Consider the following 22,362-nt stretch of genomic DNA (forward strand, 5'->3'; position numbering starts at 1 on the left):
ATTTATTTATTTATTTATTTGTCAGAGAGACAGAGAGGGAGAGAGAGCAAGCACAGGCAGACAGAATGGCAGGCAGAGGCAGAGGGAGAAGCAGGCTCCCTGATGAGCAAGGAGCCCGATGTGGGACTCGATCCCAGGACGCTGGGATCATGACCTGAGCCGAAGGCAGCTGCTTAACCAACTGAGCCACCCAGGCGTCCCATTAATAATGCCTTTTAAAAGTTGGTGGAAAGTCACTGACTTTTTCAATATGGCCTATTTAAGAGAAAAAATATTTATTTTTCTTAAAAATCTAGAAAGTTGGCTGTGTTTGTGCTGTCCACGGAGCTGGGTGATTTTACGGTCCCCGTGATGTTTAGTACCAGGTTGAGCCAGAGCTGAGGTCGCAGCCACATTCCCGCAGGGCGCTTGCCTGTGTACTGACTCAACACGTGAAAAACTACGACCCGTCCCTGAATAATTCGCTGAAGTTCACTTGATTTTGAAGCATCAGGACCGGGTCGGATATGGGGTCTGACTCTAGAACGGCCGCGGGTTTCGCAGCGGAACGAGGAGTAAATGTTTTCTGAGTCCGTAGAGCGGCCGGTTGTCCTGAGGTAGGGGAGCGATGGAAGAATCCAAAACTTGGCCTTTTTGTTTTGGTTTTTTAGGGAGTTTGGGGAGGGGGAGACATGCCTGTATTTTGAGAAAATTGGCAGTTAGGGTTGGGTTTTTGCTTTTTTCTGGTGGAGAAACTGAGGCTAAGATCTAGGCACGTACCCCGCACCTGCTGCTAGTGTCTGGGCTGTGTCTCTGCCCAGGAGACCTGCTGTTTGGTTCTCAGTCTGCTCGCGCTCCAGTGAAGAAAGCCTCGTCGCGCACGGCAAAGTCCCGCGCCGTTCCTGGTGAAGAGTTTCAGCAAACTAGGAAAGCAGGAGCGTTTCAGCGTGGTGGAGAGTGTCCGTAACGCCGCAACTCGTACCGCCCCAGATGGCGAAAACGGAGTCGGCGCTTTGACCCGAGGACCGAGAGCGACACGGGCTCCCCTCTGTCCTGTTTGGCAGCTTTCCTGGGTGTTGTGGCTGGTATGGCGAGGACGGGAAGGGATGCGGGATAGGCAGACTGGGCAGGAAGAAACAAGGCAGGAGGCATGAAGGTCTGTGGGAAAATCCCAAAGAAAACTCCGGGCAGAACCTGGTGGTCTAGTGAGTGATCAGAGCCAGGCCAGCAGCAAACAGTCGAATTCGCAACTAAAATTTCCAGCTCTAAAAAAGATGCGGTTAAGAATTAGAGAGAGAAGCCATTGACTGAGGAAATGTTGGCCAGACACATGGCCTATGTCCGGCGGGACGCAGAGGGGAAGGGTGCTGGGGCGGGGGGGGGGGGGGGGGCACTGTGGGGTCGGGGGGGACTCAGAGGGGAAGGGTGCTGGGGGGGTCGGACGCCGTGGGGTGGGGCGGGACGCAGAGGGGAAGGGTGCTGCGGGGGTCGGACGCCGTGGGGTCGGGCGGGACACCAACACAGTGTTGACTGGGAGGTACTGACCTCCAGAACATTGTTGTTCTCAGCGCAGAAGGTAAGGAAACTCTCCTCCTGAGGCCAAGATGAGAAGTCTGGAGAGTAGGTGTCTCCAGGACTCCCCTCCCTGTCCGCCCTCCACTCCCTGCACGTGCAGGAGGGGTGCGTGGGCCATCTCCATGCTGCGGCATGACCCTTGCAGTGCTGACTTGGGGTGTCACTTTCTGGGGCCGGCCTGACGCTGTCACAAGACAGAGGGGAAGGAGGCAGACAGGGAGGAACGCCGGCACGTGTGTGTTAACAGTCGGAGGTTTACATTTTATGAAACGTATCTGGAGGTGGACTGTTGTTGGCCGCTTGGCAGGACGTGGAATTCCCTGGGGTTCGGTGCCTCATGCTCCCCCGCGCACGGTCCTGTGTCAGCAGCTCGTTCTCTGGCCGCAGATGGAGGACACGCCAGGTGCTGACTTGAGAGTTCTGTAGGGAAAGCAAACACGCAGCGGCGCTCTGAACCGGCGCTGTGACCCCACAGCGAGCGCTGTGGAGAAGGGAAATGTCATCACAGTGACGAGTCTTTGTTTTCCTTTGACACAGTACACGTTTTGGAACTTCATACCCAAGAACTTGTTTGAACAATTCAGAAGAATAGCCAACTTTTACTTTCTCATCATCTTTCTGGTACAGGTAAGGCCAGCTGTGTTTTTTATCGCTCACTCAAGGGTAAGAGCTCAGCTGAGAGCAGATTAACTGGGGTTTGCTGTCGAGCGAGAGCCCTGGAGCCCTTCGTGTGTTTCCTCTGCGGACAGCCATGTGGGCTCAGAGGGGCGTCCAGCTGACACAGACACGTGCCCGGTCTGCCCTGCGGTTGGTTCCGGCTGCCACCCAGTCCTCAAGGGGAAATCGGGAGCCCCCTCCTCTTTAGGGGAAACTCAGCAGCCCGGCTCAGCATTGCTGGGAGACCCTCCCCCGACGTGCGCGTGGGACGAGCCGGAAGAACCACAGTGAGGTCTGAGCGAGGGTGCGGGGCTCTGACATGTTCTAGGACCGGCCGCCTCACCGTTCTCAGTCATGCCGAACAGAGCAGGAGGACTTTTACGATGTCCCCAACATTAACTTATTCAAGTACTTGAGGTTTGGGCCAAAAGCAGTAAATTAAACTAAAACGCACCACGCGGTCAGGCTTGCGTCTCTGCCTCCGTTCGCCTGGTTCCGTTAGCAGGTCCCCATCTGTAGTGACCACCCTCCGTTCCGTGGGGGATCGGTGACTTACCCCATTTGACTTAGGTCTAGTGGGAGTTTACAGTAAGCCAACGCGGGTGTTGTAGTTGGCGTCTCCGGCCCGTCCCCAGTCCCCGGGACGCACTGGGAGCGGGCCCACCGGTCCGTCCCGGTCCCCGGTGGCGCTGGGGGTCGGCCCGCCGGCCCATCCCCGTCCCCGTCCCTGTCCCCGTCCCCACTGGCACTGGGGGTCGGCTGGCCGGACCGTTCCGTCCCTGCCCCGTCCCCACCCTGTCCCCGCTGGCACTGGGGGTTGGCTGGCCAGTCCATCCCTGTCCCTGTCCCCGTCCCCGCTGGCACTGGGGGTCGGCTGGCCGGACCGTCCCATCCCTGCCCTGTCCCCGCTGGCACTGGGGGTCAGCTGGCCAGTCCGTCCCTGTCCCCGTCCCCATCCCCGCTGGCACTGGGGGTCGGCTGGCCGGACCGTCCCGTCCCTGCCCTGTCCCCGCTGGCACTGGGAGTCGGCTGGCCAGTCCGTCCCCGTCCCCGTCCCCGCTGGCGTCTGTAACTCTGCTCTCGTTGCAGCTGATCATTGACACGCCCACAAGCCCCGTGACCAGCGGCCTTCCCCTCTTCTTTGTCATCACCGTCACGGCCATCAAGCAGGTAAGACGCCTGCAGGGGAAAGTGGGACGGCGCCTTCCTGTGACGTGACGTCACCTTGCGTGTAGAGCCGAGCATCCGCGTCATGTCAGCGAGTCACGGGAAATTTAGCTCCGGACGTTCATGTGGGTAACGGTCCCGGACCGACAGCTGAGCTGAAATGAGGCCGTTCGGTGACATAGCAGCTGGGGCGGAGTCCTGGGAGTCTGGGGAGGAAACCAAGGCTTTCAGTTCAGAACCGACCAGAGAGGGAATCTGTTTTTAGGAGAGTTTCTTAGCCTGTCCTCACTCTGGGCTGCCTGAACCGGTAGGACCCGCTGGGCACGGCGTCTGGGCTAGAGCCCCCAAGCGAGCCTGCAGACTGCTGACCCGCTGCACGCCTCGGGCTCGTCTGCCCAGGCCCGGTCACGGATGGTGAGGAGAACGCATCTCAGCCATGCCCGCTGGCTCTCTGGCCATCGTTGCTGTACCTGTCCCCCGTTTCTGGTTCCACAAAACTCCACTCCCCTCAGAAAGAGGCCCCGTACCCATGAGCGGCCCCTGCCGTCCCGCCCAAGCCCCCAGCAGGCGCCGGGCTGCGTCTGTCAGGGCGGCGTCTCCTGCCGTGGGTGCTTGGGGTTCACATTTCCTGGGTGACGGACGATGCTGGATCTTTCCCGGGCTTACTGGCCATTGGGTGTTTCTTCAGAGACGTGTCACCAGATCCTGCGTCCATCTTAAAATTGTTTTTTTGTTTTTTTTTGATGAGTTACAAGAACTCGTCACATGTTCCGGAAACCAGTGCCTTACGTGCAACCGACTTGAGCATCACGATGTTTGTGTTTCCGGGTTGATAGGTCGACCTTTGATTTGGGACCTTGGATCATTCGTAAAACAACAGCTTCTACTGAAATTGTTGATGGTCCAGTTCTTGCTGACAAAGCCCTGCTTTTCTGGTGTTAGTCTTTGAGTAAGAATAAAGGAAACGAAACACATTTTACGCGAGAACGGCCGCTGGATGCCGGTGGTCTGTCAAAGCACAGAGCGATTTTCTCTAGATCGAGGAAGAATGGAGAGGGGCCCCGGCCGCTGTGTGGTGTGTGTGCAGGGAGCACCTCCGGCTGCCCCTGCCGGCCACACCCAGCTTCAGCCCCCACGGGTGTGCACGAGCGCTGCCCTACCGGAGCGTTAGGGATGTCTTTGTCCCAGTTTGGGCTTTCTGTCTCCTTCACCACGGATCTGGAAAGACAGGTTTGGACAAAATGATTTGACTTCTTACCCATTAGCTTGGCTTTTAAATGTAGAAGCCCAAAGGGCAGCGGGGAGGACCCTGTGGCTGGTAGCTGCGCTGCTGTGCACGGGAGCGCAGGGCCCCCATCTTGGGAAACCGTTGGCGGCGACCACCGGAGTGGAGGCCACGAACGCGGTTGGTGTGTGTCATGCACATCCCAGAACAGGCCACGGTGGCCCGGCGAGGCGTCCTGGGACTCTCCGCGCCAGCCTCTCTGGGGCAGGTCGTGCCGCAGTGTGGCCACGGGCGGCACGTTTGTTGTGTGGGGGGCGGGGGGCGGTGCAGTGACTCGAGGGCGAGCCCCGCTGTGCGGACACGGCATGCAGAGTGACGGCAGATACCTGCTATGTCGTCCTCACGCGTTTGTAGACTCTCGCCTGTGACACGCACATGTCGTAAACGTGTGAAACCGTGAACAGGAAGGAGTCTTTTCAGGAGGACGAGCGAGAAGGGGACGGGGAGCGGGATGGAGGGTTAGTGCGGGTCATCCATAAAGATCCCCAAGAGACGGGCACAGTGGAGTCGGGTGTTTCCGTTTGTTGTCTGTGTGTTTCGGAAGAACGACCCTCCTCCTCCCCGAGAGGCTGGCGTACAGCGCCACGGGCGGGCCTCAGCAGGAGCGAGTGTCAGACGCGGGGGGAGGTGCCCCGAGGGCCTGTGGGGTCTGCCCGCCCCTGAGCCGCCTCGCCCCATTCCTGGGGGTACCCGGCTTCCAGCCCTCACCTGCTCCGTGCATCTCTCTTCCTCACCTGCCCAGCTCCTGCCCTGGCCGACTCGGAGCCCCTCTGTCCTCCCCACCTCAGCCCTGGTTCCCTGGTGGCCACGGCCCACACATCCAGGGGCTCTGATGCCCTTCTTTGAGGCTCCGGAAGCCCCCGCAGGGGGCCTGGCACCTGCTAGTCCCGCCTGCATGCTGACCAGCCTCTGACTAGCCTCTGACCCTCTCTGTCCACATCTCCTGACTTCAGTGAGGTGGGCAGTGGCCAGAGCCGCCCCGGCCGCCCACCTGCCTTTCCCGCCCGGCTTCTTGAAGCTGTGCCGTCTTCAACCCTCCAGGCCGGCCTGGCCCTGTGACCCCATGTCTGACCCTGCCGCCCCTCCTGCTGTTTCCCGTGGTATCACCTCCTCCCTTCCAGGCAAGCGCCAAGCGTCCGTTGGGGCCGGCTCAGACCCTCCTCTCTGAGCCCCCCCGCACACACATTGGCACACGTGCACTGGGTCAGGGAACAGGTGCGACTCGGGCCTGGGCCTGCAGGAAGAGGAACGGGAGGCCCCCACCCCGGTCCTCCCACCTGAGTGAGCTCCGCCAGGCCACTGACGGGGAGTGGCTGGAGGTGGTCGCATGCCGCGGACTCGGGCTCAGACAGTAGACCCGTGTCCTGTAGGAGAACGTTCAGAAGTCCCACAGCAAATGGGGGAAGTGGGGCTCCCAGGGGCCTCGGGGCTTATGTGTCCACATTACTGCAGGCCCGAGACACAGTGGCCAACCGTCTAGAGGCTAGAAGGGCGGCACGGCGGCTGGGGCCCTGAAGAAGTGGGGAGATTGGGGTCCGTTTAAGGAGGAGATACAGGACTCGGGGGTTGGTGGGTGTTGGGTGTGGGAAAGGCACCTTCCGGCTTTCCCAGAGCTTTGTGCATCCCCGGGCTGAGGCCGGAGGTGTGGTGCCATGGCCGCGGCCCACCCGGCACGTCCAAGGCGGTGGGCTCAGGGCCCAGGGACCCCCACGGCCTTCGGCTCCCCCCAGCGGGCATCTCCTCTCCCCCCAGGGCTATGAGGACTGGCTTCGCCATAAGGCAGACAACGCCATGAACCAGTGCCCTGTGCATTTCATCCAGCACGGCAAGCTGGTGCGGAAGCAGAGCCGGAAGCTGAGGGTAAGCCGCGGGCGCGTCCTTGACCCAGCCCGGGAACAGCGGGCACCCAGAGGGCCTTGCTCAGACCTGTGCCCGGAGTTGCTTCTCTCCAGCACAGGCTGCCCGCGCCCCACACCCTTCCCCTGAAGCCCCGCCTGCCTGTTTGCCGAATTTCCATTTTTCCTCGGAGCCGCACCCAGCGCTCTTGGACCAGTCGGTGTCGCAGACCCACAGGGTGCGAATTGCTCCCACCAGTCCCGACAGAGGAGGCTCCAGGACGCTGTTAGAAACCTTGTTCTAGAACACGGAGATTGGGAACCGAAACCCCCTGAAGGCTGTGTGTTCCCGGTTTGGGGGAGCCGTGCCGGACTGACGGGCAGCATCTGCGTGGGCGTTGTCTACATCACTCACGTGGATGGTTTTCACACCCGCACGAGTGGGCGGGGCACCCCGCGGGCACGGGCCAGCATGGGGTCCCTAAGGCTTGTCCCTGAGGAGTTAGTGTGAGCCCCGGGACGGAGCCGGCTGGGCCTTCCACCGCCTCCTTGCGCCCACCTGCGTCTCATCTCTGAAGCCCCCATCCCCCATCCTATGCCCATCACCCATCCCGTGCCCATCCCCCACCCTGTGCCCATCCTTCATCCCATCCCTTCCCACTCCCCTCCCCTCCCCCACGCCCTCCTGCTCCTCCCATCCCCCTTCCTAGCCCCATCCCTCTCCCTAGCCCCATCCCCCTCCCCACTCTCATCCCCCCATCCTCCGACCCTGTGCACACTCTCCGCTCCTCCTCTCTCCCCATCCCTCCCCACTTCCACCCAACCCAAGACCCACCCGAAGGCCTGCTCCTGTGTCGCCAGCGGACGGGCCGTCTCAGTGAACCTGTTCCGACACGTGTCATACACACTATCATGTACATTTTTTAAGATTTTAAGCAACATTTTTTTTTTAAGATTTTATTTATTTATTTGACAGACAGAGATCACAAGTAGGCAGAGAGGCAGGCAGAGAGAGAGGAGGAAGCAGGCTTCCCGCCGAGCAGAGAGTCTGATGCGGGGCTCGAACCCAGGACCCTGGGATCATGACCTAAGCTGAAGGCAGAGGCTTTAACCCACTGAGCCACCCAGGCGCCCCTTAAGCAACATTTTTTAAAGTTTCTTTTTTTGTTCAAGTACTCTCTGCACCCCGCCTGGGGCGTGAACTCAGCCCAAGATCAAGGGTCTCGTGCTCCACCTGCCACACCCCTGCATCTTCTTGTTCTATAAACATCCCTGTCGCGTGTTTGGGCTTCTACTGAGCTCCCCTCCCTCTGCCTGACGGGTGGTGACTTCCCAGCTGAGCCGGGGTCCAGGGCTGGTGCTGGTACGCCGGCGCACACGCTCACGGGCCTGTCATGCCCTTCCCCTCATTGACTGCGTGTCCTTTGCCGAGCCTCTGTGCTTCCGGTCAGCTGACCTGGAGAGCACCAGCCGGCAGAAAACTGTACTTTTAATGCTCTCCTGTGGGATATGTCTGCTCCGTGGCCGGCCGGCGTGAGACAGGGCCAGGCCCGCGGAGCTGCCCGAGGCCCCTCGAGGAGAGAGTGCCCAGCGGTCACCTCGGGTTCCGTTACCTCCAGGCCGTCGCGGCGTGGACAGAACCGTGCGGGCCGCATCTGGGGTTGGGTCCTCGTTCAGCCGACTCCTCTGCACCCCGCCCCTGGCCCGCACACCTGCTCACACCCGCCCGTCGAAGGAAGTCTCAAGATCGACACCTACCTGCAGGAGTCGTTCCAAGAGTCGAGAACACACAGCCGAACGCGTCCAGCTCGGGCGCGAGGGCTAATCGGGTTATGGGACTTTGCGGTTTGAATACACCGTGAGGCTTCGTGGGCCTAGAGTTGGTCCATGGACACCCCCACCTGGTCTTCCCACAGTTTGGGCAGAAGCCCCGGCGAACAGCCCTTCCCCTTCACACCCACTCATCTCCCTACGGATAAAGAGGCCCCTGCCCCCCGGGGCCGCCACCCAACGCCGTCTGTCTGTCCCGCAGGTTGGGGACATCGTCATGGTCAAGGAGGATGAGACCTTCCCCTGTGACTTGATCTTCCTGTCCAGCAGCCGAGGTGACGGGACCTGCCACGTGACCACTGCCAGCTTAGACGGAGAGTCCAGTCACAAGGTAGGTGCCCTTCCCGGGGCCCCGCAGGGCATCGTGTCAGCTGCACTGTGTGGCTGGCCCCGTGTCACCATGGTGGCCAGCCCAGTGTTCCCGGGGTCACGGAGAAACCCGGGCAGCTGGGCTGACCGCACGGCTCCCCACTCTGCTTATCCCCATATCCCGCTGTTCCCTGTCCCCCGTCAGCATCCACAACCGTCAGCCACTCAGGTTAACTGAGGGGACTTCATGCTCTTAGCTGTGCCACTGAGCGGAGGGCCAGGATACAAGGAGTAGATGGTGGGAATTTGGAAAACTTCATTTTAATGCTCAAGATTAGTGTCTTCGCTAGACTGGGATTATGTGAAAAGGCGCGCAAGAGCGGAGATTTTGAGGCCTGTCGCTCTAACGTGTCCTTTTGTTCAAGAATCTTAAGGATTTCCTGAACTTGCGATTAATTTCTTAGACTCAGAATGGAAGTCTGTACTGCGAGGTGGTACTACGAAACTGTGATTAAGAGTCCAAAGAAGAGAACAACCATGATCTTAAGGATTTCGTTGTTTTTAGGAAAATGGGAGCTTCCAAGGAGTTTAGGAACATGAGCGCGGCTCAGTGGACCCAACCACGTCTGAGGCATTGGCAAATGGCAATTAATGGTGGGATTTCTGTGGTGGGAAAGAGATACTTTCTTTTATGAATAATTCAGATCATCGTATAAGCCCTGTGGGACTTCGGGACAACTTTCCTGTGTGTGCATCCCGAGAGGGCGAACATTCTGGCACGACTGATTATAAACCACAGAGGCTTGGGGGTGCAGAAGCGCCTGGGAGAGTCGGGTGACTGTGGTGTCACGTGTCTGAGTGTGGCAATCACGTTCCCGTGTTCCTGACACCCAGCGAACCACATGGCCCCTGGCTGTTGGCACCCAGCGGCTGCTCACGCCCATCCTGCGGGAGGGACGCCCCAGCATGGCTCATGGGCAGCCGCGGCAGGTCTGGTGGAACCACGGCTCTCCGGACGTGGTGGCCGTTGCCTCATCCAGAGCTGGCGGGCGCCCCTCTGCCCCTTCTATACGACGGGGCTCAGTGTCCTACTTGTGGCTGATGTCACGTCCGCACATCTGACTTGACCTGGGCGCTGGAGTTACTCCTTTGCTTCACAGACCCTGGGGCTCCTGCTCCGGTCACAGTCGTGGCCCCTGTGACCTTGGGCAGGCATTTTTAACCTTTGCAGTTTTCACATCCTGAACTGGGACACACCCTTCTTCCAGGGGCTCTTGGGAGGACATGCCTAGAAGATCTCCCGATGTCCCCGGTGTGCAATGGGCCCCCAGATGTTCAAGGTGTCACAGCTGCTGTCATTTACCTCCCCTGTCCATCCACGGTGCCCTTTCCCTCCCAGCACGTGCTTGCCGGGAGGACGAGAGCACGTGCAGAGCCACGCTGTCCCCACGCGCCCTTGTGCCCGGGCTCCAAGCCCACCTGCTTGCGCTAGTGGTCCCGTTTGGGCCAGTATATCCACTGCCTGGGTCACGTTAGAACCGCCGTCCTTGGGCCCCCAGACCCACCGCCTCGGACACAGGGAGCCAGGCCTTCAGGGCCCTGGGCAAGCGCAGAGGTATTTTCTCCCGGACAATTGCCGGTGGCGCCTTGAGTTTTCATCACTTGCTGATGTGCGTAGACTCTGGTGTGCGCGCAGAGCACACGACTTACGTGTTCGTGGCTGCATTCTCCCGGACACGGCACCGTGGCTCGTTCTCGGGCTTAGTGCCGGGTGCAGCAGGGGACACACGGCGTGGCCAGCGTTGGAGACCCGGCGGCCAGGTGTGCGTCCCTCGCTGGGCTGTGAATGAGACCTGTTGTCGCTCTGCAGACTCACTACGCCGTGCAGGACACGAAGGGCTTTCACACTGAGGAAGACATCGACGGCTTGCACGCCACGATCGAGTGTGAGCAGCCCCAGCCCGACCTGTACAAGTAAGTCCGGTCCGCATTCCCTGTGGTTACGCTCCCTGCCCCCCGGGGGCCAGTCCCGCGGTGCACCGCATCCAGCCCTGCTGTCCGGCGCCGCGCTTGTCGGGAAAGAGCGTGCGTGTCGTTGCTGAAAGGTTAAGACCGAGCCAGGAGTGGACTAGTTGCGTGTGTCACGGTCCAGCGACGTTGAACCTGTAGCTGCTCTTGTGGACACTCGTTAGGCCTGACAGGAGTAAGTTCATTGAAGAGGAGTGACTCTCTGTAACTCGATGAACCGACTTTAAGGAAAATCCTTGGAGTCATGGGCGAATAAGGACAGAAAATAAATGAAGGAAGTGGGGGAAGCCAGCGAGCTTTTGGCAAAGCTCGCAGCCCTCGGTGGCTCGGGCTTCTGTCCCAGAGGAAGCAGACGGGTGGACGGCAGGCGCCCGGCCCCTCCCCCCCAGCCGCGCGGCCCTGACCTGACTTCTCTGTCATCAGGTTCGTCGGCCGCATCAACGTCTACAGCGACCGGAGCGACCCCATGGTGAGGTGAGGGGCTGTGCCGTCAGGTTACCGTGAGCTCTTCTCTTCGCCGTCGGACGCTTCACTCTCGACGCTGTGTTGCATTTGGAAACAGAATTCTGCTTTTCCAAAGGCCCGGGTCCCACCGTCTTCTCTGTTCTGGTGGGAGTGTCGCCCTCCGTGCCAGCGGCTGACGGCACTCTTGGGGACGTGGTCTCATGGTGTTAGGAGCTCGTCTGACTGCAAGGTGCTACCCGAGCAGGGCCCTTGCATCTCCACAGACCAGTGTGTCTTCAACCATAAAGCTGGGCCGTTGCTGCCCTGAGGCCGTGTCTCCTCAAGATCCTTGAGGGACACTGTTTTGGCCCCAGATTCTGTCTGGACTTAAGGGGACGGGTCTCCTCTGGGGACCGTGTAGGTGGGAGTTGTGTGTGGTCACCTGCTTCATCGGAGTGGTCTGGGATCGGTCACGCCCACGGGTTGTGGGCGAGGACCCGCACCTACCAGGTGCGCAGTGCCCGGGACCTGCCGGCGGCCGGACACGTGTGTCTCTCATCGGCGCTGGCCGTCCTGTGGGGTGTCGTCTGTGCATCGTGTCCGGGTCTAGTGGGTCCTGGCTGTCGAGGTAACGGAGGTGGACGGTGTAGGACGTTGGTTTGGAGTAGGATCTGGAGCCGACCTTTTCTGTAGCCCCTGCGTCTCCCATGTGGGAGAGACATTCTTCTGTCCACTTACGTGGCCTCCAGGTGGTCAGCATCCTGGTGTGACCTTGTGTGTCTAGGAGAACAGTTGCCCAGAAGTAGAAATCATCTCAGTGGGAAATCGATGGTAATCAGTGTGAGATCCCGGGGCCCCTCTTGAAACTGTGTCACAGAAATGGTTTGTGCGTGTCCTGAGTCACAGCCATCGTCTGTCCGCATGTTCGCGGTACCTCCGAGGGGCTGTGGTCGTCCCAAAACAGACGCTAGTCTATAGGACGCTCCTAGTGTCTGTTCAGAAACAACCCGCACTTCTGTGTCCCGTGAGAAGCACTGTTGGAAGGATCGGGATTTATTGGGATTAGAAAGGATTGGAAAGCTTGGGATTTATTCACCTTGTCGCTGGGATGGATCAGGAGTAACTCCCGGCTCCCCCTGCCTCATGTTCAGGTGACGATTCATGCTGAGCACGTGGGGAGCCCGTGGCTAACACAGCTCATGGGCTGGAGCTAATTCTTGTTTTACTCTTTAAGGACGTACACTGTTCGGCCGACTTTTTTACCGTTTGGGTGTTGCAGGTGCTCGTAAACTCATGGTGTGAACGGGGGTGACTTGTATCTCCCAGTTCCTCATGTCCTCGCAGTCCTGTCCAACTAGAAGCAGGGTACTTCTTAAAGTAAATTGTGTTTCACTTCCCAGACATGGTTTATAAAAAGGCCATTTGCTTTCGTGAGACGGTCCACAGGCATCGTGAGCATGCCGCTTGCGGAGGCTGACGGTCCTCGAGGGGACCCAGCAGGGCGTGTGCGGCCCTGGGAGCGTCCGTGGCAGTCAGGTCCAGCACGAGGGCTGGGACCATGCAGCCGCCCTGGGCCGATGCGTCCGGTCAGGTGTCCCCCAGGAAACAGTCTCCTGCCCTCGTCCTCGGGGAGGCGGCCCCGAGCGGCGTCGTCTAACTCAACGGCCGCCCCCGAGTCTGTGGCGTTCACAGGCCCCAGTGCTCTGTGGCACGGGAGAATCGAGAGCACATGTCCCTGTGCACTGCAGACACAGTCCGTGCAACACTGACGGCACCAGCGTCCGTGGAGTTGTGTTCTGCTTCCCGCTCTTGTCCGCTCTTGGGAAATGAGCAACGAGGAAATGGGGGGGAGCCCAGGGAACACGAACCCCCAGAGGCAGAGACGTGCTCTGTTGCTCACGGCCAAGTCTTGTGCGCTTGGGGCCAGCATGTTCTTCGTGGCTGATCCTAACTTCCTTCGTTGTTTCCTGCTGAGGTAGCAGGGCAGGGAGCGTCCAGATTTGGGGGCCGCCTGCACGCACGGGGTCCTCGTGGGTTGGACAGCCGTGGGGGGGGAGCACACGGTGTTCCTGTGTTTGAAAGTAAGACCGGATCCCGCCGACTCGTGGAGTCTCCCCAAGGATGTGGTAGAAACAGCTGAAGCCTCTCGAGTCTTCTCGGAAACGGGGCCCGTCTGTCGGTCTGCGTGGGCTGACGCGGCCCCTCAAGGGGGCGGGCCCCGTGAAGGGCCACCCACCAGGTCCTTCCGCAGAGCGGGTCTTCCCTCCCAGGGCGGAGGCCACGCTCTCCCACGGAGTCGGCCAGCTTCTGTGATCCAAGTGGAAGCTACTCCACGCTTACACGGTTTCCTCTTGAAACCAAGTCTGTCAGGCCCAGGCCTCGATTCCCACCTGGAGCACCTTCTTCTGTCCGCCCCCCGGCCCCACTCTGGTCCTCCTGTCTTTGCAGGCCCCTGGGGTCGGAGAACCTGCTTCTCAGGGGAGCCACGCTGAAGAACACCGAGAAGGTCTTCGGTGAGTGTCTGTGAGTCGCCCCCAGCAGCTTCTGAAGCTCAGGGCAGTTAAATCAAGCGGGCGCAGCTGTCGCGCAGCCGTGGCGCGTCCGTCCGCACCGTGCGGCGGGCTCCGTGGCAGTGGACAGCAGCCTGAGGACACCCGTCCCGGCGCGTCGCCCCCGCCCACGCGGCCGTGGTGTCGGACGGTCGCTTGCGTGTTGAGCATCTGGGGTTTCTGAGTGGGAAGCACAAGTTCCCGTCCATAGGAGAATGCACACGCCGCCGTTCTGCAGGTTTCCGCGAACGACTGCGCTTCTCCGGCGGTCTCTCCCCGCCCTGAGCGGTGCTCTTGTTTTTTAAGGGAGGCAACTTAAAAATGTGCGCGTGTGCCCAGTTTCAGAAAACCCAACGTGGTACAGTCTGACCTCCAGGAAAAAGCAGAGACCGATCTCTGCAGGAACGGAAAGTTCTTTTTAGTCTGAGGATCCCGAGCAGCCTGTCTGCCTGAGAAGCGCTGTGTGGCGTGCGCGGTCCGTTCTGCTGCCGCCGTGCGCGGCTGCTCTGACACGGACTCTCCTGCCTTTCAGGTGTTGCCATTTACACGGGCATGGAAACCAAGATGGCGCTGAATTACCAGTCGAAATCCCAGAAACGATCTGCTGTAGAGAAGTGAGTCTCGGGGCGCAGAGCCCCAGGCCCCAAAACCGTCATGCGCCCCCCGAGACACGACAGCTTTTCCCTTTGGCGTCTTTAGTAATTCCGTCCTGGTCTCCAGGGGGCTGGTGGTGCGGGGTACTTATGTAGACAGTCCTGATCTGCAGGGGCGCACGTGACCCCATGCCTTCAGTCCACATCTGCAGGCCCCTCGTGTGGACGCTGAAGTCCTGGCCACTCCTCTCGCCGGTGCACGAAAATGTCAGAATTGGGTCACTTTCAGCTTTTCCCAAGGAAAGCGTGAGCAGAGCAAACAGTGCTTTTCCTGGAATGGTGAAATCCTGACGATAAGTCAAGTATAGAGTTACAGTCGTGAGACCACACGGCCCAGAATTTTGTCGTCTTTGCCTTTTGTTCACGTGGGTCCCTGCCTCGAAGTGGTTATGACTATTTAATACGGAGCTTGTGGGGCCTAGGATCTTTGCGAGGACCACAAGGGGGTCTCTGCCTGCCCTCGGCAAGGTGGTCTCAACGGTACCCTGGGTCTGTCTGTCCATGGGTGTCTGTCCCGACGTGAAAACGGAGATTTGGCTCTCAGTAAGCAAGAATGCTTTGTTGCCAGCGTCTGCCCCGATGAATGGCTTCCAGAAACGGACGCTGGGAGACAAGCCTCTTCACTGAGACACTGGGCAGGGGCTCTGTGTTTTCCAGTTCCGAGGACATCTCCCTGCCTCCTTCCCTGGTGGCGATCTCTCCGTTTGTCACTCCCTGGTTGGCACTTTGTGGCAGAAGACTGGACTTCCAGATATCCTGATCTTAGACCCCCAGGCCACGCAGCCCACGGCGTGGCCGCGAGCACCGCTCTCTCCTGTTTTCGGAACTTTCCTGTGGCCCCTGGAGTCACATGCCTGTGGTCACAGGAGGGACTCCCGACGACTGGGGGCTTCTGTTCTCATTCTCACCGTGCCGGCGGGTGGGGGGCTCCTCTCCATCACAGTGCTCCATGTCTTCGTGGCCCCGTTGTCCTGACGCGTGAGAAAGGCTCCTCAGCCCGCGGTCACCAGGTGTCGTTGCTGTCTTGTGTTTTAGATCCATGAACGTGTTCCTCATCGTCTACCTCTGCATTCTGATCAGCAAAGCACTGATCAACACCGTCCTCAAGTACGTGTGGCAGAGCGAGCCATTCCGAGACGAGCCGTGGTATAACCAGAAGACCGAGTCGGAAAGACAGAGGAACCTGGTACGGAGCGCGCCCCCTTGGCAGTGATCAGACACCCCGTGGGCTGCTGTCACGAGAATGCGGCAGGCGAGCGCCTAGTCTCGATGGCCGTCTCTGTCACGGAGACCTAGAAGGCGTACCCGTCACCTCCCTGCCGTGGGCACGGGGGCCCCCGTCTCACTTGGGTGTTTGAGGGTACAGTCTGGACAGGGGTCGGCTGCCACGGTAAACTCATGAGGGCAGCGGCATGAGCCCCCAGCGCAGGGTCCCGTCCTCAGAGCGTGGACGCATTTATGAATGGCCCTGCAGCCCGGGCGGGACTCGGGGCTGCCGGCGAGGTGGGCGCGGGGCTCACGCAGCGCTCTCAGCTCCTCAGGGCGCTCACCGACTTCCTGGCCTTCATGGTTCTCTTCAACTACATCATCCCCGTGTCCATGTACGTCACGGTGGAGATGCAGAAGTTCCTGGGCTCCTACTTCATCACTTGGGACGAGGAGATGTTTGACGAGGACACAGGGGAAGGGCCTGTGGTCAACACGTCGGATTTAAATGAAGAATTAGGACAGGTCAGTACCCGCGGCACCCCCACCCCTGATTGGCGGGCGATCGCGTCCCTCTGCGTTCCGTTCCCAGGCACCCGGGCCCTGTGTAATCTCGGCACAGTCTCAGGTGGCCCAGGGGAAAGGCTTCCCCTTTAAGTCATTCCCAGAGACGCATCCCACGACTCCCAGAACACAGCGTGACGCGACGTTGGCCTTTCACGCTTTACGTGACAGTTGACGGTGTTTGCTATGTACGACTTACGCACAGTTAGCCGTGCTCGCTGGTTGCTGGAAGCTCCCCGTGGCCTGGGTGAGCTCCTTCTGGGCATTAATGCTGGAAGTTTGGGGAGTCCCTGCCCTGCTGGCGCTGCACTCAGCTATTACACCTGCTTTCCTTCCCTGAGCTCAGAGTAAGCCGTTTTCCTCCACTTAAAGACACGTCCAGGGGACCTCATGGCTTGGCGTGTTGCAGGCTTCAGATTCCCACCCACAGCCCCGCTGTTTGCCGACGGTGGTGGCCGAGCTCTCGGCATTGGAACGCCTGGATCTGTACGGGGGCCGCGGCTCCATACACCCGTCCCACCAGAGCGCCATGCTAAATTTGACGTTGGGGCCACGGTGTCTGCTGCGGTGTGTGCCGCAGCCCCCACGGGGCGAGAGGGCCGCCAGGGCTGCCTGGGTGAGGGGCAGAGCCTTGCACGCCCGTCCGTGAGACCCAGACCATAGCTCCTTCTTCCTCGGGACACAGCTCTGGAAAGGCCCATCTGCTGGCCCGACACTTCCCTGCCTTTATGTTGTAGGAAAAGCATTTGGTAAACAGTAGTTCACTCATTTTTGTAAAAATTAAAAAACAAAGTAAGAAATTTGGGGGAGTAGTTTTGCAAACAGGCCGTTTTAAAGATTTTATTTGGGAGAATGAGCGCATGGCGGGTAGAGGGGCAGAGGGAGAGAATCTCCAGCAGATGCCTCGCTGAGCACGGAGCCCGACGTGGGGCCCGACCTTACAACCTTGAGGTCAGATGTTTATCCGACAGCACCACCAGGCGCCCGCCAACAGGGCCGTGTCAGGCTGTGGCCTCCAAGCTCTGCCCCCACAAGGCCCCTGAGGCCTTCTGGGAATGGACGCAGAGACTCAGCTGGGGACCCACTGCCTTCACCCCGCTGGGTCCTGGGTACTTGTTCCCGAGAGGTAACATGCTTACGGATGAGCCCGGGTTTCCAGGCGACTGTCCTGCTGCGGCCACGGGCTGGTCTGGTCCCAGACAGGCGCACGGAAACCCCGACTCGGCCACCTGGTGCCAGAATAGCTTTAGGTCTGCGTGTGTCGCGTTGTGTCTGTGCACGGTCCCTGCCGTGTGTTCCCACGGCATTCCCCGAGGAAAGCCCCTTCTGTAACAAGAAGCGTGGAGCGGTGCTCGGCACAGGAGTCTATGTGACAAATTACCGTGGGAGGATTGTGGACAGTGTTTCAGAGGACAGGGCCTCCAGGGGCGCCTGGGTGGCTCAGTGGGTTAAGCCGCTGCCTTCGGCTCAGGTCAGGATCTCAGGGTCCCGGGATTGCGTCCCACATCGGGCTCCCTGCTTCGCGGGGAGTCTGCTTCTCGCTCTGCCCTTCGCCACACTCTTGTTCTCTCTCCCTCAAATAAATAAGTAAAATCTTTTTTAAAAAAAAGTAGAAGACGGCTTCACGAGACGCTCGTTGTCATTGCCGCTTTGGGGAAGGGGTCGGGGACGGGCCGCACCGCCACCCTGCTGGGGACCGTCGCCCGCGGGCCGCCTTCCTGCTCCTTGCTGTCCGGAGCACAGGGAGGGGCTAGCGGCGTCGGGCGGCAGGGTCGGCCCCCACGGCCGGCTTGCAGAACCCGGCACGAAGGGAAAAGGCTTTTTGGCGGAGGGGCAAGACGGAAGAGAACGGTTTGCAGAGACCACGTGAGGAAGCAGACGGTGAGACACTTGGCCACGCGTTACTGTGTCTTGTCCGCGCCGCCTTCCTGCACGTTAGGCCTCTCCCACACTGCCTCCCACGTGTGTCGGGGCAGCAGGCAGGTCTCAGCCGGCGGGTACGTCCCGTGCCATCATCTGGAATTCTGTTGTTCCTGATGAACACGTAACCGGAATGGATGTGCGTGGAGGGTTAACGCTGGGTATGGTTTCCCATCGGAAATCTGTTCTGCCCTTTTGCTGGGGTTCTGGCTTCTGTGTTCTCAGTGGTACTGTGGGCTGTGACCTCCCAGACCTTGCCGAGGAAGTGTGGGTCCGTCCTCCCCGCATCCTTGACTTTTTCACTAGAGAAGCTTTAAGACCCCCGTCCCGAGTCTGTCTTTCCGAGAGGGAACGGAGCCCCATCTTCTGGGGAACGGGAAGGCCTCGCGTGTCCGTCCTGCGCAGCTGGGCCGGGGCTGCTGCACCGGCAGAGGCTGGAGGAGGCTGGCGAGCCGGCCACGTGCGGTGCCCCCGGCGGTGCGGGCGGCCGTCAGAAGAGGCCCCTTCCTGCAAGGAACGTGACGTCAGGAAGCAAGGCCACACCAGGGCCTGAGTCCGCGCTGGCCCCTTCTTCCCCGAGAAGGTCGCAGCCCCGCCAGCCCACGCAGCTGCGCCGTGTGTCCGCAGGTCGAGTACATCTTCACGGACAAAACCGGCACGCTCACGGAGAACAACATGGAGTTCAAGGAGTGCTGCATCGAGGGCCACGTGTACGTGCCGCATGCCATCTGCAACGGGCAGGTGCTCCCCGGGGCCGCCGGCATCGACATGATCGACTCCTCGCCGGGTGTCAGCACCAGGGTAGGTGGCCACGCCCCCTGCACCTGTGTTCCCTGGGCGTTCCCTGCTGCGCCGCCCTGGGTCCCCGAGCACAAGGCCGACTGGCACCACCCCATGTCCCTGGGTCCCTCGCGGCTTCCGTCGGGAATGTGGGACGCCACCCTTTCCTGCCATGAGTCCACAGTCGCGGCTGTGCGAGAAGCCCCTGTATCACAGGGAAGGCAGGGCACGTGGTGGGCCGAGAGCCAAGTGGCTGTGCACACCACATGGCTGTGCTCACATGCGTGTGCACACTGAGGCTCGAGCACGTGTTGAGGCACACGCATGCCCACGCGTGCACACACAGACGTGCCTCCACTCATGTATTTCATAGTGACACACGTGCTCTCGTCCTGCACGTGGGTACACATGCCACACGCGTGTGCACACACATGCATGGAGACACGTGCCCGTGCATGGGCACACACAGCCAAGTGCCGTGGTTCCAGACGTCCGCATCTCGGGGAGGTTCTGTGACCCCCCTCCCCGTGGTCACATGGTCAGTGAGGAGACCATTCCGGAAAGTTTGTGGCCGCAGAGCCCTGTGCAGGGTTCCCTGGAAACTGAGGACAGCTCGCCTTAGTGGGCGGTGCACTGGCAGCCTCTGGCGACCGAGTGCACCTTACCCCCAGCCTGCCTCACAGTTTCCACGTGGAAACCGCTCTCCATGGCAGAGTGTCTCAGAGGGAGCCCCGTGGTCTGTGGCCCAGCCGGATCTCAGCCACACTGCAGGGCCCCTGGGAAGGCGGTCAAGGGTCCCCCCAGGGCATCCTCATTCCCAGATGCTGCGTTCACCTCCTCTGACCTTGACCCAGGGTCCTCACCTCCCTACTCAGAAGTGCTGGAGGACGGCGAGAAGCCACACTTCCAGTCCTCGCCTGGGCCCCAGAGATGAGACTCGCTCCTGGCTCCTGCCCCCCAGCAGTGGCACATGTCGCCTTGTCGTCCTGTCTTTAGCGTAGTCTCTGTGCACGACAAGCCGACGGGGCGTAGATCTGTGGGGTTGTGCTGTGCTTTCACAGGAGCGAGAGGAGCTGTTTTTCCGGGCCCTGTGTCTGTGCCATACCATCCAGGTGAAGGATAACGATGACATGGACGGACCTAGGAAGTCGCCGGACGGGGGGAAGTCCTGTGTGTACATCTCGTCTTCTCCCGACGAGGTGGCGCTCGTGGAGGGCATCCAGAGGTACATCTCTGGGCGGGCCTGGCAGGTGGGGGCTCGTCCCGGAGTGTCCGGAGGCCACTGCTGTGCCGGGAGGCTTGCTGTGGGGTGGGTGGGCCGGCGGAGCTCCTGTGCTGGTGGACAGCGTCCCTCCGCACGCAGCCCACCACCCGCGTGACCAGCCGCCGTTTCTGCTGCCGGACTCTGTCACTGCTGCGCTACTTCCCCTAATTCTGTCTGGGTGTCCCGTTCGATGCTCTGCCGTCCTCCCCACGGTGACGTCCGGCTGGCTGCGTCCCGGTGGTGGCGGTTGGTATTCCGGCCTGACTGGTGTTCCGCGCCTCGTTGCGGCACCAGCATGTCTCTGGTGTCCGCTGAGCCTGTTCGAGGCCGGCTCGCGTTCCCAGGACGGCCGCTCCGGGTTCTTGTTGGGACGCGTGGCTCACGTGTGTTCGGAGTAAAGCCCTGGCTGTGGGTTCTCTTCCTCGCGTCTTAAACGGTGGCTCCCCCGACTCCTGCAAAGGTGCAAGCAGTGTTCCCCGCGCTCTGCGGCAGGCCTTCCTGGTCCGTCGTAACGAGTGCGCCGAACGCACTGTGCGTCAGATGTTAGGACGGACCGTTCCGCCAGCCACGGCGCGCTCCCCCCGGAAGGCTGCCAGCTCGTGCTGGGCCGAGTGGACACCCTTCCCCACGGTCCGTGGCCCCCTTGCATCGCCGTGGCCTCGTCCCCGTCTCTGAGCTCCTGGCGTCCAGAAGCCACCCGTGCTGTGTCTGCACCGCGGCATCTGGCATGTGGGCAGCGCTCGGGTGTGCTGGTGGAGGACGGGCTGTTACGTGGTCCCTGCTCCACGGATGCCTGCTGGCCGACTGCTGGCTTTGGAGCGCGGTCCCTCTTTGGGAAAATGAGAGGGTCGTCCCGGAGGCTGACAGTCTCTCAGGATCCTTGTAAGTGTGACGTGGCCGCGGGGCTGAACAGCCCCACTGCTCAGGAAGCCAGACATGGCCCCTGGGGACGGGCCAGTCCCCACACCCGCCCTTGTCCTGGAGCACGCTGGTGCTTAACCAGCCCGAGGGCAGAGTTGGTCGCAGTTCTGGTGGCTCTCGGAGCGCGTCTCGAGCGGTGATAGATGACCCGTTGCCTCCGTCTGCCCCAGTCACAGCCTCTGTCTTACCAGAAGAGCTTCTTTCTGACGAGGAAGCTTTCCCCGACTTGAGTAACGCGTGGGGGAGAGCGTCCGAGCCGGGGATTAAGCTCCGACCGCCTTCCACCTGCAGGCTGGGCTTCACGTACCTGCGGCTGAGGGACGGCTACATGGAGATCTTGAACAGGGAGAACGACGTGGAGAGGTGAGCGCGGTGCACGATTGTGAGCCCGCGGTCTTGGCAGGGGCCCACGTTCCCTGTCCCGCCCCATGCTGGCCTCCCCTTCCGCTCACGGCGGCCCCGGACCGTCGCCCACGGGCCGGTCGGTCAGAGTGGAGGCTGCAGAGCGTGTGCCGGGAGCCGTCCCAGATGAGGCTCCCTGGGAGTCCCCGCGGCGTGTGGGGTCTGACCCGAGTGGCCGCACGACGCCGGGTTCCCGGGTCGCAGGACACCCCACACAGGGTCCGAGCGAGGGCGCGCGGGATGCTCGTGGTTCCCGTTTTGTCTCCAGGCACCACACGTGTTCAGTGTTGGTGACCGGGTCCATCAGGGAGGGCTGGTCCCACACACGGAGGGCGCATCTCGAGCTCGACTTGGAGCTCCGCCACCTCTACAAATAAACCTGCGATAACGGGTCCAGGCAGAAACGGGGCAGAGGACGTAAGGCTTGGCGGTTGTGGCCTCAGAGACCCCTGGATTTTAACGTTTCCTTAAGAAGCATAAGCTCCCACGCTGGCAGGGTGGTGAGCCCCTGACCACAGCAGCTGCCGGTCCTCAGTGGGCCCAGTGGGCTTGTCCCCAGGGTGCTGGTGGCCGTGGGAGCTACACGACCACCTGCGGAGGGCAGAGGCTCGCCCACCGTGGGGCTCCCGGCTCCCAGCTGGGGTCTGTGGGCCGCGGGAGCTTCTGGAGGCGTCTGTCCAGGGCGGCTGAACTGCTTTTGGTGTTTCAGGCGTCGGCAGGAATCATGGGCCGCTGATCACGACTGCACAAGCCGACCACATGTTGGTTTTGTTTTTAAATGGTTTTTACGAACTCCAAGGACGCCGGTGTAGCTCAGATACGGCCCATGTGTTTAGAACTCAGGGGGGTGAGCCTGTACTTTGTGTGCTGGACAGACATCCAGGGCACCTTGGGCTGGGGGTGAGCCCATGGGAGCTGGCCTCGGCCTCCCCTCCTCGCAGCTGCCAGGGGCCCAGTGCCCGCCTTGTGGATCCCGAGGGCACGGGCAGGCGGG

At 60.8% G+C, this 22,362-nt stretch overlaps 1 protein-coding gene across 5 annotated transcripts in view; it reads left to right on the forward strand.

The window, feature by feature from the left end:
- The window catches only part of LOC111146967 (ATPase phospholipid transporting 11A), a 110,704-nt gene that overhangs the window by 57,470 nt on the left and 30,872 nt on the right, over positions 1–22,362 (forward strand). For all 5 annotated transcript variants that reach the window (XR_002640575.1, XM_022502742.1, XM_022502743.1 and 2 more), the window contains exons 3-15: positions 2,092–2,181; positions 3,301–3,381; positions 6,416–6,523; positions 8,531–8,659; positions 10,508–10,611; positions 11,089–11,139; positions 13,558–13,622; positions 14,191–14,272; positions 15,347–15,497; positions 15,845–16,042; positions 18,629–18,802; positions 19,843–20,006; positions 21,258–21,329. Coding sequence is in view for 4 of the 5 variants with exons in the window: in XM_022502742.1 (XP_022358450.1) it covers positions 2,092–2,181; positions 3,301–3,381; positions 6,416–6,523; positions 8,531–8,659; positions 10,508–10,611; positions 11,089–11,139; positions 13,558–13,622; positions 14,191–14,272; positions 15,347–15,497; positions 15,845–16,042; positions 18,629–18,802; positions 19,843–20,006; positions 21,258–21,329 (1,469 nt within the window). In the remaining variant the exon portion in view is untranslated. The remainder of the gene's footprint in view (positions 1–2,091; positions 2,182–3,300; positions 3,382–6,415; positions 6,524–8,530; positions 8,660–10,507; positions 10,612–11,088; positions 11,140–13,557; positions 13,623–14,190; positions 14,273–15,346; positions 15,498–15,844; positions 16,043–18,628; positions 18,803–19,842; positions 20,007–21,257; positions 21,330–22,362) is intronic.

The sequence above is a fragment of the Enhydra lutris genome, unplaced genomic scaffold, assembly GCF_002288905.1.
Source record: "Enhydra lutris kenyoni isolate GAN:26980312 unplaced genomic scaffold, ASM228890v2 scaffoldscaffold15, whole genome shotgun sequence".
NCBI lineage: Eukaryota > Metazoa > Chordata > Mammalia > Carnivora > Mustelidae > Enhydra > Enhydra lutris.